The sequence below is a fragment of the Spodoptera frugiperda genome, chromosome 20, assembly GCF_023101765.2.
Source record: "Spodoptera frugiperda isolate SF20-4 chromosome 20, AGI-APGP_CSIRO_Sfru_2.0, whole genome shotgun sequence".
Classification (NCBI taxonomy): Eukaryota; Metazoa; Arthropoda; class Insecta; order Lepidoptera; family Noctuidae; genus Spodoptera; species Spodoptera frugiperda.
This window is the reverse complement of record NC_064231.1, coordinates 13,901,492-13,916,251: the sequence shown is the minus strand read 5'-3', so window position 1 is coordinate 13,916,251 and position 14,760 is coordinate 13,901,492. Positions and strand designations below refer to the sequence as shown.

Here is a 14,760-nt window from a genome sequence, read left to right as displayed (position 1 = left end):
ACCCAGCACTGATTTTCAGTTGGCACCCTTTGCAGTGACCCACGGACGGAGACAACGCACAAAACAAAACACAAAAGTAATATAGTAAAATAAAAATTAACAGAATAAATAAACATAAAAAAAGAATATTAAAATAAACATACATACATATATTTTAAAATACATTTATAAATAAATAATTGAATACCTATAACGATTTAACAAAATAAAAATAAATGGTAACAATTGAAAAGAACACGGTAAAAGAAAAACATAATATTGTGGGTAGGTGTGTGATCGTAGGGTCACCCCGCAGCACGACACTCATTTGACTCCTACCTGAAAAGTAGTCGCTTTGTCGGCATTACCCCATGGAAAAGAATAAATTATCTAGACTATGTACATGTCTAGATAATAGTGCGCGGAAGAGCGAGCGTGGAAGATACAAGGAAATTAAGGAAATTAAGGGTGGCACAGGACGGCAATCCACCAACAACTACCGCAGACAACATGGGACTCGAAGGTAAGTTTACTAGACTTATTGTATCCCGCATTGCTGCTACATGCACTCATACATGGTATTTAGATTTTAATAATAAGTAAATGTCAGATTATAAATATAATAAGATAAAAAATATGTCATACACATGTGAACCTACAAAAACTAAATAAATAAAATAAAATAAAAGTCAATTTAAATAAAGGACAGATCAATATTTATTGATTCACTGTCGATTTGCGAGCTGATTAAAAAGTCCTTTAGCTTTCTTCTAAAACTATAAGTGCTTTGCAGGTTCCTGATTGGCGGAGGTATGTTGTTCCAACACTTGGACGCCGCATACCGGAAACTACCTCGAAAAGCAGCCGATCTGTGTTGCGGTATGGCCAGCTGCTGTGCACACCGTCTACCCTCCCGCTGCCGATGAGCATTCACCCACGACAGCTTCGAGTAGAGGTACGCCGGACACTTATATTTAATCACACCAAAGAGGAGACATGCCAGGTGGTGCTTACGTCGCGACTTCATTTTTAACACGTTCACTGCGTTACGGGAAATATTTGGTTGTAATTGAGTCTTGCTCTGTGCGGCAGCTAGTTGTCCTGGTTTTACTCTCCGTGCGGAGGTGATTTATTCAAGTATTCGTTCAAGTAAAAAAGAGACACCTATATTCCCGATGTGCTTACTTATAGTGTATTCAAATTTAAGAATAAAAATGTACGTGAATTATTTTGTCGTAACGCACAGAAAGGTAATTATTGTACAATAGTGCGATACGGGAACTATTTGGTCGTATTCTCAACCCCGTACCGCACTGAACGTGAGCTTCATTTAGTCATAGTGCTGTGCCTAGTCAATACGTTTTTACAGAACGCGATATCCTACTTAAAGTTCCTATTAGTCGTGATTATGCAGGATGTTATGTAAAGAATTATTATTAAGGATTATCTCATTTCATGGTATGGCACCTACTACTCTTATTATTTTTTAAGTATTTTTTTCTGATGATTAGATTATCAAGTAAAACAAATAAATAATTATATAAAATAAGAAGTTACTGTTTTGTTAATGTTTGTTAAAACAAGAAGTTACTGTTTTTGTTAACAATTATTACTTTTATTACAAAAAAGGTTTTGTTGATAGTGTAATACTCTAATAAAAAATAATGAATCTAAAACAAAACAACGTTTTTGTGATACCCCATCCCTAGCAATACGACTGTTGTATGCGCCACGACAAGTATTTTCCCGTAAAATCAACCAGTTTTAAAAATACCTGTAACTTTTAAAATATTACTAAGAACCCCGTGCTACTGCAGCTGTGTATACACAAGGATGTAAACTATGTATTGGTACAGAAAAAAAAATCTGCTGAAGAGTTTCCATGTCTCTGTGGAGGTTTGAAGTCAGGACTACATACGGGAACATAGACGTCGTAACGCACATCAGGCAATCTTGATACGGGAAGTATGTGACTTGTACAGCACTGGAAGTAAGTCTTAATTTTGGGCAGCCGCAGTGAACGTGTTAAGAGACCGTTTTTATTTAGATAAGGTGTTTATGTGTGTTCTCGGTGGAATTTTAAAACAAAAACGTGCGCAAGCATTTTGAACCCTCTGTATCAGTCGCTCAGTCCGTGAAAGTAGTCTAGGCCCAATGACCACGTCCGCGTAGTTTAGTCTGGACAACACCAATGACTCAACCAACTGCACACGCAACTCCTCACTTAGATACGGCCGCATTCCATAGAGTACCTTCAAACGATAAAACAGTTTCTAACACAATTAGAGATATGGGACTCGAACCTAAGACCTTCATTCATTAGTAGTCCCAAATTCCGCGCCTCGCTTACACGCTCAATGATTTGGCCTCTCAGGAGAACGTTGGCACTGCTAGACGGAATCTTGTAAAGCTGCGTTTTTGTTCCGAATAGCAAGAATTAAGTTTTAGACGGATTCAAGATGAGGCAATTACCGCTTGACCAGTCCACTATCCTGTCGAGGTCTTCGTTTATAAGATTAACGGCGCTCGCGTACTCCTCAGGCCTAAAGGACAAGTAAATCTGAATGTCATCTGCGTAAATATGATACTTGCACTTTTTTATTACTTTGACGATGTCAGCACAATACAATAAGAATAGGGTAGGCCCTAATATAGATCCCTGGGGCACACCCCTCGTCACAGGTTTTACTTCTGAAGCCAAGACAGAGCCATCGGTATCGGGAATCTCAACTAGTATTTCCATTTTTACTGTTCCTTTCGGGATCAGGAATATCTTTACTATTCCCCTACACTCTCTAAGAAATATGTTACATGCAAAGTTTAAGTTTCATTATATGTCCAATAGTTTTGGTTTGGACGCTATCTGTCAGTCACTATGTGAAAATGAGGGAAGCGTTTTAAAATTAGTTACATAATCATTTCAAGTAGGTATATTTCCCCAAAACTTTTCCCAATTTCCTTTGTCAATAGAACTGCAATATGTCGTGTAACAATGGAAACGTACACTCAGTAAGATAATAACAGTGTCCCCGTACATATTAAAGTGCGGAGCTCTTACAGACGTTCTGTAATACAAACTCATTTAAATATACATGATGAAATTGAAAAAATTACGCTGGGGAGTTTGTTCTGGAGAAATTGTGTGATAGACTAGCTTACAATGTACGGTGGGAAAATGAAATGTGTTTTTACTTAACTAGAGGTGCCATCTACAATCCTCCGCCACTTGTTTCTTTTTTATTATTTTTGACGTATGCTAAATTTATGGCGGTTATATTTAAATTGGAAGTTGTTATTACAGAGAGATGTGTTATTTAAACGTCTATTTAATTAAGGAATGGATGTTTGATTGAATTTTTGTTATTCGCTGATTCTGTGGTTAAGAAAACAGACATGTTTATTGTAAGTGGTCACTACAACTTTTAACTGATTGATAACTTAACAATTTAGATCTTATTGCCTGAAGTGGTCTTTCACTTTCTCCCCGATAGGTAGATATTGTAAATATCATGTTATAGGAGAACTAGAACGAAAGAGTCTTGAATCTTTAGACTAAATTATCAGATTGAGTATGGTAGGCACAGGCAGTAGGCACATATCTAGATCTAAGTTAAGTGTATGTGCAGTGGCCACTGTCATCTGCCATCGCTAAATCAAAACGCGATACAATAATCATACTACTACCAAACTCAACATAGTTAGGTACACTCGTAAGTTGCAAATATCTAATTAGTATACCAATGTGAGATGCCGACGGGCAGCCCCAATGTAAAAAAGCTGCCATATAAGGAATTTGGTGTTGATAGAACCTAAATATTAACATATCTAAGCCTGAAAGCAATTTACAGACGTGACCCAAGTTCTATGTAGTTCTTCAGATTATCTACTTTTTCTAGCATTCTTATTTCAACGATAAGCAATACTTCATTGTTTTACCCCAATGTATATAGCTAGGTACCTGTCTATAGTATATCACAGTACGGTAAGCAACCATAACTGCTATACTTAAAGAAGACAGAAACTATCAAAAACTCAAGAGAAAATAAATTTACTTTATCCAAGCGGAGCCATCTTAAATAAAAGACAGTAGCGATATTAAAGGCAGTATACCTACCTGCCTTAGTATAGCCCAGTCCATTACAACGAAGAGCTTTCTCAGTGAGAGCCATCAAAGAAAAATAATCCATCTGAAAACACTTGACACAGTTGGGAGGCCCCGCCCATCCGCCCGCCCACCGCGCACCACGCCCAGCCATCTTGGAACCCGAAACCTCCACTTTTTGCCGCAGAACTTGCTCTGTATATTTTAAGTAAAGTTATCTTAGTCCTGAATACTCCTGAATTAGTTTTCCGCCAACATTGGCTCTCTACGTGTACTTTATAAAACTTGTTTACGTTCGCAACGTAGTTAACGTTCGAGTTTATCTTGCCAGCAGTTTGGTCCTGGCTGGTGGATGCTTCGAGTAACTAATGGCTTGGAAATAAAGTTTGCCAACAATGATAGAACAACAAACAATATAGTAGGTATAGCATACCTACTAGTTATCTCCTAAAATACCTGGTATGGGGAAGATATGAAGTTGCAATAATGAATCACCTACACAATAATATAGTCTGTCAATATGCCCATAGTCCAGCTGTAAAAGGTCACGAAATACTGTTGATGATGATTTAATTTTAATCAATAAAAATCGTGTTACTTATAAATAATTTGACAGGATTTTTGTGTTTTTAACCCAAACCTGTCACAGGTTCAGTTCAAAACCAATATTACCATGATTACATTATTAAAACCATACCCATTAATAACTGTTAATGATGTCATGGTCACTAGAAACTAATCAAGTAGTAAGTTGTCTAAAACTACAAACTTTTTATAGGCTAGCAGTAGTTACGCTGTATCTTTTAAAGACTGCAAGATCGTAAAAGGGCTGCAGAAAAATACAATGTTTTAGAATTATTAGGATCAGCTGTAGACATTTAACAACAGTAGACATAGGTAACCGAAAATCCAAAACTGAAAGTAACTAAGTATCGGTTAACACCGTTTAAAGAAATAGGTAAAAGGCAAAATTTACTATTTTACACGTTATATAGTACCCTAACCAAATAAGGCCTATGCCCCAATAAAGCCTATTTTGAAAATTTCCCTCTTCCCGATGTCAAATGGTCGCCAAAGTTTGTAGAAGTGTGCATGCACACTACTTAACTAATTTGAGCACAGCAAGCAACCCGTGCCGCGATTATGTTGGAACCTACAGACGAAAACAATCACGACGTGGAGCGCACTTTAGTTTTTATAAAATTCGAGTAGCGTAAACTGTTAGTATTTTTATATTTATCAGTATACGACGTGCCGTGTTTTGTCTGTATGACAATTATACATTTAGCCATCTCCTCACATTAGTGAAATAGCTATAATATCGGTGTATTTCATATAATCGTTGTTTTGTTTACCTATGTGCTATGCCCTAATAAAGCCTACAAAAAGAACGTGTAGGCCTTATTACGGCATAGTTGTTTTTCAGTAATTTCAAAGAAAACGGATCACCAGCTTCTGTCAAAAAGAAAGCCAATGGATTTTGCAAAAGATGGAAAACGCTGTTAAAATAGTAGAAAGGGGTAAACGGGGTGAATAGGTACAGAAAAGGGGTGAATGGATATCGGGCAATTCTTCATAGTATCTATTCACCCTTCGAATTTTATACACCCTGTTTTACCCGGTAGGCTGCTGCAGCCAGATATAACATCCAAAGAAGTACGCATCATCTAAAGAGTGGTTTCCACTACACGAAAGCTAGGTCGGTCGCTAAATTGGCTACAGAACAAGAAGTTATTCTCATTCGTTTGACTGATGCTGGGGTGCCGATGACTTCAAAGATGTTACTTGGGTATTACATGATGAGAAACTCGTTTAGCCTGATGTATAATGACAAAAATTAATTAATAAGATCTCATTACATTTATTATAAGCATTGATAAAGTTTTGTTATAATTAAGAAGTTGAATACTTACTAGTTTTTATTGAGGCCTTATTAAGACATAGGGTTCCCAATAAGGCCAAAGTGACACTTTAGTTATTTGTGTTTATAAAATTGTAAATTTTGTTTCTAAAGCCATTTTGATTCCATTATTACAAAGTTTAATAAATAAATATAAGATTTTGAAATTATCAGCCCATTGTCATTTTAAACCTACGAGCTAGGCGGTAATAAAAATAAGGTAGGCCTTATTTGGTTAGGTTACCTTATATAAAACTAAATACAATTTCACAAGTTCTATATAAAACTAAAGACTTTTCCAGAAAAAGAAATATAAAACTGCCCACATAATTTCACGCTATTAAAAGACGATACGAGACTCCAATACCCAGTCCACCGTGCCTGTAAAATAAACAGCTCCAAAATAAAGTTCAAAGGCAGTAAAATTACTGTATAGATAGGTTACGATCGCCCATCTAAAGTAGATACGTGATCAAAACGTTGAACAAACTCAATCCCCAAAGAAAAACACCGGTAGATTGCGAGCTTTCATCGCAAAGCGAGAGATATCAAAAAATACATCGGACGGCCGCTCCGCGCTTTATTAAGAATAAATTTAGGGAGGACGCAGAGGTCCACGGTTGGCCCAAGTTGTAAGAGATCTGTGCTTTACAAAAACTGTGTATAAATAGAAGAGAAAGAAGTTTTTGCGGTGTTTTAGAATGTTATGAAGTGTGTAGTTATTGGACCATGCTTTGAAAAACTTTAAAGATAGTCTAAAGTGTCATTGTTGTCTGAAACGAAAACCTCTTTATTGAAACCTACTACTTACAACAAATAACCTATAAAGAATTGGTCTAGTCTTATCGGATGTTTTTAATTCATTCATTATAATACGAAATAACTATGTTCTAGAATTCGTGATAATAAGTCCGTCATTAATTCATTCAAGTTTTAAAATATTAATTCAGCTGTAGCAGTAAGAAAATGAAACTTTACAAAGCCTAAATAAACATATGGACAGACAGTGGAAAATACTGAATCACTTTGAACTACACCGATGTCTCTTTTTAATAATTATTAAAATATCATCCACGTGAAGTCACTCGCTAACGCGCGAACATTACCCGCTTCAGCCTATAACTTAGCACGCAATAGTGCGAGGTGCCTATCTTCAGACTAATGCATTTATGCAACAGACGCTCGGCAGGATCGATACAGCGCGTAATTTGACGAAAATATTGTGGGAACCTTTTGTTTCTTACTTTCATATTTTTATATTTGAAAATGGAGTGCCTTCGTCACGTCACGTCCGCTTTTCATTGGAGGGGTGGACAGGCATGATATGTGGACAACTTTATTGGTATTTTGTTGGTGTCAAAGAAGTGTTGGTAAGCAAATGGTAACAGAGTCGCCCCATATTACATAGGACTGCTAATATACATACATTCAATAAAAAAGCGTAATGAAATGTTAATGCTAGGTTAAAAAATTTAAATTACTGCAAGTCAGTACTAAAATGAGTCATTGGTTTAATTAAATTATTCTTAAAATATTACCACTGTGAGCTGCCCATTACAAATTTTTTTTATGGTATAAGCCGGTAAAAGACCTGATGGTAAGCAATCGCCGCCGCCAATGGACACCCAAAACACTAGAGGCGTTACAAGTGTGTTGCCGGCCTTTTGAGGATTAGGAATTTAAGGGTTGTTGGGGAATCGGGGATTGGGAAGAGAAGTAATTGGGCCTCCAATAACCTCACTCACACAACGAAACACAACGCAAGCGTTGTTTCACGTCGGTTTTCTGTGAGGCCGTGGTATCATTCCCACGCTTAAGCATTATTATTTCCAGGCTAAAATATATCTACAGCATCTTAAATAATACTCGTAGCTTAGAAAGTGTTGCCTCACAGAACTAGCGATACACAAACAACCCAAATACATTTATTCGCAGTAAATTATCCGCACACAATCGAAGTTCTGACCCAAATTCACCGTAAAAATACCCCAGCAAGACATATATACTTGTCCGTAGCTAGCTGGGGATACACAGGGACAAAATAAAACTTTCCTCCTACCTCCGAATAGATGAAAAATAAATAAAAAGAAAGGTAGATGTGAAACAAAGAGTCTTAACAAGTAGCGAGTAAATCGGATTTGTGAGGGTATTTGAATAAGAGGCAAAGCAGAATTTGAATAGCTTTCGAGAATTTTGTTGAAAATAACAATAGAAGAAAATAAAACGTTCGATTGTTCGGCGCGTAATTCCGACGCGTACCTATATATACGGCGATCTCGGAGTTCTTTATCTCCGGGTATATCTACTGCGAATGTTATTTGTAGCGAATGCAGATCGATTTATGCTGGACTTTTTTACTTCATAACTTATATTTTTATGTTTTCTTTAGCAGAATCAGCGATTGGAGTATGTAGTTGTTGTGCTCCCTTGCACCTCGACCTTTCGTATGTTTGAGCAATAAATTGTCAATGACAAATGAAAGAAATTATTAGCATTCAATGTATATAAGACTAGCGTGGGCCCGCGTTTCCGTGGGGTGGTCTATGTGTTCTATTTTATAAATCTACCCGATTATGGTCTGGAAAACACTGATCAAAACTGAAGGGGCCGTTTTGACGTGAAGGAATAACAAACAAACATAAAAACTTTCGCCTCTATAATATTAGTAGGATTATTGAGAAACACAATTACTATTACTTTGTCTATAACATGTTGTCGCCAAATGCAAACCACTTATCGTCAGATTTATAAGTCTTGGGGAAGAAAGGGCGGCACATTAACATAATGTCACCCTCGAATCCAGTCTCCATAGCTACTAGCTACCATATAGTCGACCACTATAGGTTCATCTTATATAAAATTCAATTTCATAAGATAACGTGGCTTCCTGAGTAACTCATTGTGCTACATAGGTAATATTATAAATACGATTTTAAAAATACTCTCGAAAAACATAACCCTCCTTCTGGCGCAGTCGGGTAATAAAATACACAATAAACTGATACCTAATTAATTATATCAAAGCATAGCCATCATCATCCTTAACACCTTAATCTGCCCGTTTTTGCCCACTGCTGGACATAGGCCTCTCCAATAGTGAGTCCAATAGCCTAAACCATGGTAAATGCTATCAATCAGTATCGAATGCTACGCTAACACGCTTGCTACAATTGTACTACATAAAATACGGAGTGGCTAATGTGAACCCCGGAATAGAAGCACGTGGCGAACATTGCAAACTAATATCAATATGTAACTTAACTAAATGTACCTACATCCAATATAACTTAGATCACGCATTGAATCACCACTTTTTATACGTCCTATGTAAACGGGACCTACTTATTGTACCTATTGTTATACACTGTGGAGATATTACTGAAAATTTTGAAGTTCTTTTAAAGCTCGACTTACCTTACTTAGAATCAACTTAAACCCAAAACACTTAAAATACATATATATTTAGCAGTTAAAATAGTATACTTAGTACTTTAAATGAATCTTCTTATCTGTTAAGGTTAAAAAACATTATTGTTGTTGAATCTACTGCCGTGGCAGACAAATATACTAAAAGCATTCGTTCGCATACTGTAAGTTATACTTAGGACTTATTTCACAAAGTCTGGATATCCGCTATGTATCAGATAACTTTGAATTAAGAATGTAATTTGTATGCACTATCTGTCACATAAGTTTATCGAGCACTTACTCGTAAATAAAGGTGGTGAAACAGACGCTTAATCATAGAAACGTAGATCGATACTAATAACTAATAACTGTCTACATATAGCTATGTACCTATCCACTGATTAATCACGATATAGGCACCACAAACATAACGGAACCAATACCTCGTACAACAATATTCCGATCAATCACATTACCATTGCCCCGAGGTAACCCAGTTGCAAAGTTTAATAAAATAATCGGCTCGCACTATGGGGTGCGCACAATAGGACGATAGAAGCGAAGCACTGCGTCACTTCCCTCAACAGTTGTGTACCTGTTGGTTTTAGTATAATGAAAGCATTTAGGCTAATTAAACAACTGCGTGTACTTTGCTTTTGTGTTGTGAGGTTGGAAGACACTAATATTTCTTAAAGTTGTTCAATTTTGTTAAAATGAAATGTAGTTTACGATCGTTGTTGGTGGTGCTCTGTTGTTTATGCTCACACCAATGTAACCTAGGCATTTAGTTTATGTTGAAAGGTTGTTCTGACTTTAAAAACTACAACGACCTAGCCTAATTCAGCCTCGCTATCAATAAATCATAGAATACCTATCTACAAGCACCAGATCAAACATTTTGAAGATTCAAATTAAGTAAAGTATCGATTACTCGTACAATTCAAGTACCTACCTTTTACTAAACCCGGATCCAAATATCCCAACACATTGTTGAGCTTATGAAAGGTTCAATTCACAGCGCGCACCACAATGCGACAAATCGTAAATATTTGTATGGGCGCGTTTTCCTTGCGTTTAGTCGCACAAAGCGTGAAAATCTAAAGTTTCGCACCGTCACCTTTATAGGCGATTACGTTTTCTTCAGTACATTCCATTGATGTTGGAAAAATTGGAGGAGGTAAAATAAACCATGTCCTTGTCTGCTCAAAAAATTAAAATTTTTCGTAGCACCTACTACGATACTACGAGAACTACGACAAGACATTTGACTTCTGTCACCACTACAATATAAAAATTTAACAATTATTTTCAACAGCCGAAAACAGATAAAAGATTAGCTGGTAGCACCACACAGATACTTGAACTAGTTGAACTTTTCTCCATGAGCTATATCAAAGGGGTTCTTCAAAAACTAATAAAGAAAATAAAGTACCTAAAATTCCTCCGTGGTCAGCAATGCAATCGTGGTGGTTCTAGTGTATATGTGCATAGGCTACGGTGACCGATTACTTTTTACTTAATATCAGAATGAAGAGGCCCGTAAGCAGTATCATCACCGGGTTACTGAATGAACTCCATAGATGCAGATGTAGGATTCATATTTGTGATTGGTCCCGTCTGGATCTGACTTACAGAAATGGCACTGATTTTTTTAATGTGGACAAGTGTCCCAAAAAACAGTACCTACCTTGATAAAAAAATCACATAAATGTGATTTGGTTGAAATTATTTCTGCAGCGAATAAACGACGAGTAAACGTTTGAACCACCTCATCCAACCACACATCCCTCCTGGGTAAACACAAAAAAACCGTCCAATCACGTCGATTAGTGTCCCGTGCTCTACAAAACTCATTGTTGGCGACACCACAATACTCCGAAACGATCATCGACACAACTGTTATACAATCTAATACACTAATATCACCCTGTCATTTGTATACGTCAGCCCTTCACGTATTTATAGGACGGACCACGGGAAATTATGACAGTTACCTGTGAAAATTCAAGTGGAAATCAGTTTAATTCGTGTTACAGCTTTCATTAGCTGAGTGAATACTTTAACCTTATGGGTCCTGGGTGTGAGGAACTTGTCAGTTTCATCTGATCCTCAAAGATCTCCAGCCTACAAATCTGTAGCTACCTTTACAATACCTGGAAATCCATATCACTATTAGGGTAACTGGTGCTTTTCCAGAATTTTCGACAAACGTGAATAAAGCAGTTACTTGGTGGAAGATGGATATGCAAACAGAACCCTTAGATTTATCAACAAAAGGCAAGAAATTGAATAAAATGATTAACATAATCGACTTCAAGTTTCTAGAAGGGCTGAATAATCATCTAGTCAAGTTGTACGAAAGGACGAGCTTGGTGTGTGGCAAGGACAGCTACTGCCTGCCTCAGAAGACCACGAATATGAAGAACATACTTCCATGCCAAGTTTGCTTGAAGACCTTTGATCGACCTTCGTTGCTGAAGAGGCATATGAGAACGCATACAGGTAGGTAAATTAATGGTGAAATACTTCTAGTGGCTAAGAGGTTTACTACATAATCACGAAAATTACCCACGTGTATAGTATATACTACTTCAGATCCAGCTAACTTAAAAGCAAAGCAAGAGATCAAAAAATCTACGTAGAAGTTAAACTTAAATATAAGTCGGTACTTAAATAATATAGCTATGTGTAAGAATTAATTAGGTAACCAGGTAGGAATGAAATAAATATACCTTCCTCTCTCCTAGGAGAGAGGAAGGGATATTTAGATTATTTACCTATTAAGTTTGGACTCAACCAATGCCGACTATAAAACTACTGATTCCTAACTAGATTTAGCTGAATGTCTAAGTAGGAATTTTACGAGAAATTATCAGCCCTTTCAATCAATTCAATTTACTAAATACCACTGATACCACATTACTTGGGTTTAACCCGTTGTCCGATTATTAAGCTTCTGCCTAGCTAAGATATAACAACTGAAGAAGACGTTACATAATCATAATCGTTAAAAAAATAATGAGGGAAGTGAAACTATTTTTCTCCTCTCATGTTACCTATATACCTGATCTAATTTATTTTGTTGCGGTATCCAAGAAAATTGTTCAGGTCTTCAAGACGCACTGAACTTCAGTGTTTTCATGGATGTATGTTATATAGGTACAGAGGTACTGTAGACTCTGGCTTACATGAGTTTAGTGGATTTAGGTGCCTAGGAGTTTGTGGCGAGCATATAAAGCGTTATAGGTTTTTATGGTATAAGCCGGTAAAGGAGCAGACCTATCTCCTGATGGTAAGCAATCGCCGTCGCCCACGGACACCCGAAACACTAGAGGAGTTACAAGTACGTTGTCGGCCTTTTGGGGGGTTACAAATTTAAAGGTTGTTGGGGTAATTGGGTCTCCGGTAACGTCGGTTTTTTGTGAGGCCGAGCTCCTGTCGAGCCGAAGCATGAGTATAAGTGAAATGATCTAAATAAATATCGCCTTGTTCGTATTGTTTCAGGCGAAAAGCCGCACATTTGTAACGTGTGCAATAAGGGCTTCAGCACATCCAGCTCATTGAACACACATAGGAGAATACACACCGGTGAGTAATTGTCACCTACACTAAATTAGGTACAGGAGTCTTCAAAGCCCGCGTGAATAGGTTGCTTATGGGCAGACGTGTTCCATCGTAGGCCGCATCATCACTTACCATCAGGTGAGATAGCGGCCAAACATCGACACATTAAATGTAAAAAAAAGTACCACGATTGATATCAATAAGTTTGCTATACGTCGTCTATGATTGCCCGCAGGTGAAAAGCCTCACAAATGTCCCGAATGTGGCAAGTGTTTCACGGCCAGCTCCAACTTGTATTATCATCGAATGACCCACACGAAGGTAAGTGGTTGTGGTACTTGGGTAGTTAACATATCTTGAACCTAAGTATGTTAAGTAGCTTTGTTGAGGGAAGAAAATTTAAAAAGTATTGTCCCGAGTCCTGACTTATGTGAGGTGATAGAGTGTCACTCTTACTGACTAAAAATCACCCTGTACCTACTCCTGCTTTTATGCCAAAGCCAGGTACTTAATCCTGTAAGTCATAGTTCCGCAGCCCCGGTATAATAAGTATCTACTTAGCTATTTAATTTCTATAACGCTCATCATGATTTATTAGTTTTCGTAGACTACGAAAACGTTCAACGTACCTAGGTATTTTCGGCGTTGGTCGAGCTGTCGCAAATGCAACTGCCGAGCAAGGCATTTTAAGCTTTATTCTCAGGGGAAGCAATTGTAGATTTTTTATGTTTTCTGAAAATATTTATTTTTAATACCCAGTACGGAGTCTCATATCTAGTGTACCCAATTATAACAATAAGTTCACCCCAATTACCTATATGGAATTCTTAAGTTAACTGGATAAAAGTTGAATTTTAAGTGAAGTTATATAGTATACCTATATGTTATTTTTTTATATAATTTTTTAGGCAGGTTATAAAGTTAGTGCCTAAACACCTATAATAATTATAATGATGTTATGGTATGTTGCAGAACAAGCCCCACAAGTGCTTGTGTTGCCCGCGGTCGTTCCCGACGCCGGGCGAGCTGCGCGCGCACGCGGCCGCGGCGCAACATGGCTGGCCGCGCGGACATACTCACCACGCCTGGTCGCTCACACGTATGGAACTACCTACTTCGCATACCTACATTATACTAGTCATCATCATCTTGTAATCCTTATCCCAACTAGATTGAGATCAGCGAATCGCTCCAATCTCCATTACACTATCAACTATAAAGCTATCATTACCTAGTCCATTTCTTAGATAACCTTCCTCACCACATCTACACCTATTTTTTCATTAGTCTGCTTACTTACCTAACTTACATACCTTTCTTTTATAAGATACTTTCCGAGATCTGGCTGATCGTCTTTGAGAACTGAGGGACCACACTTTATGGGTCGTAGTTTTTAATATACTTGTTTACAAATTCCCAGATTCGTTCTACAATTGTTTTAAGTCTACTACTAAATCCTAGAACTTTCATTTCCCGAATTCCCAGTACCACACTGGGAATTCGCGAAATGAAAGTTCACCCACACATTAATAGGTACATGAAATTTATTAATATGACGATTTAGGATCTTTCAAGATCCTCTCCGATGAATGAATCATCTCGGCAATTTCATTTGGAATTCCTGATGATCCTGGCGAATATACACTATTTTACGGTATATTTCTCGATCCGGTCGCAATGGATCGTCTGATACGGATACACGTATTTCTACGTAGGTACTGACAAACCGCTAATATTCTAACATTAATTTATTTTGTTACAGGCCTCCCCACCCTACCGAAAGCCGCAGCAACAACACACAAATAAA

General features: G+C 37.3%; 1 protein-coding gene across 1 annotated transcript; it reads left to right on the top strand.

Moving 5' to 3' along the window:
* Window positions 1-11,611: 11,611 nt before the first annotated feature.
* On the top strand, window positions 11,612-14,759 carry LOC118282263 (zinc finger protein 723-like). Its single transcript, XM_035603252.2, has 5 exons — window positions 11,612-11,891; window positions 12,894-12,977; window positions 13,189-13,274; window positions 13,926-14,052; window positions 14,716-14,759. Exons 1-5 carry the CDS (start codon window positions 11,627-11,629, stop codon window positions 14,757-14,759), a joined length of 606 nt encoding a protein of 201 aa, XP_035459145.2. The 5' UTR covers window positions 11,612-11,626.
* Window position 14,760: the final 1 nt, after the last annotated feature.

Excerpts from the sequence above, each read along its gene's own strand:
- LOC118282263 (XM_035603252.2), top strand. The coding sequence starts at position 11,627 with ATGGATATGCAAACAGAACCCTTAGATTTATCAACAAAAGGCAAGAAA. Across the intron at positions 13,275-13,925 it reads ATCGAATGACCCACACGAAG|AACAAGCCCCACAAGTGCTT; the intron begins GTAAGTGGTTGT and ends GGTATGTTGCAG. Across the intron at positions 14,053-14,715 it reads CCACGCCTGGTCGCTCACAC|GCCTCCCCACCCTACCGAAA; the intron begins GTATGGAACTAC and ends ATTTTGTTACAG.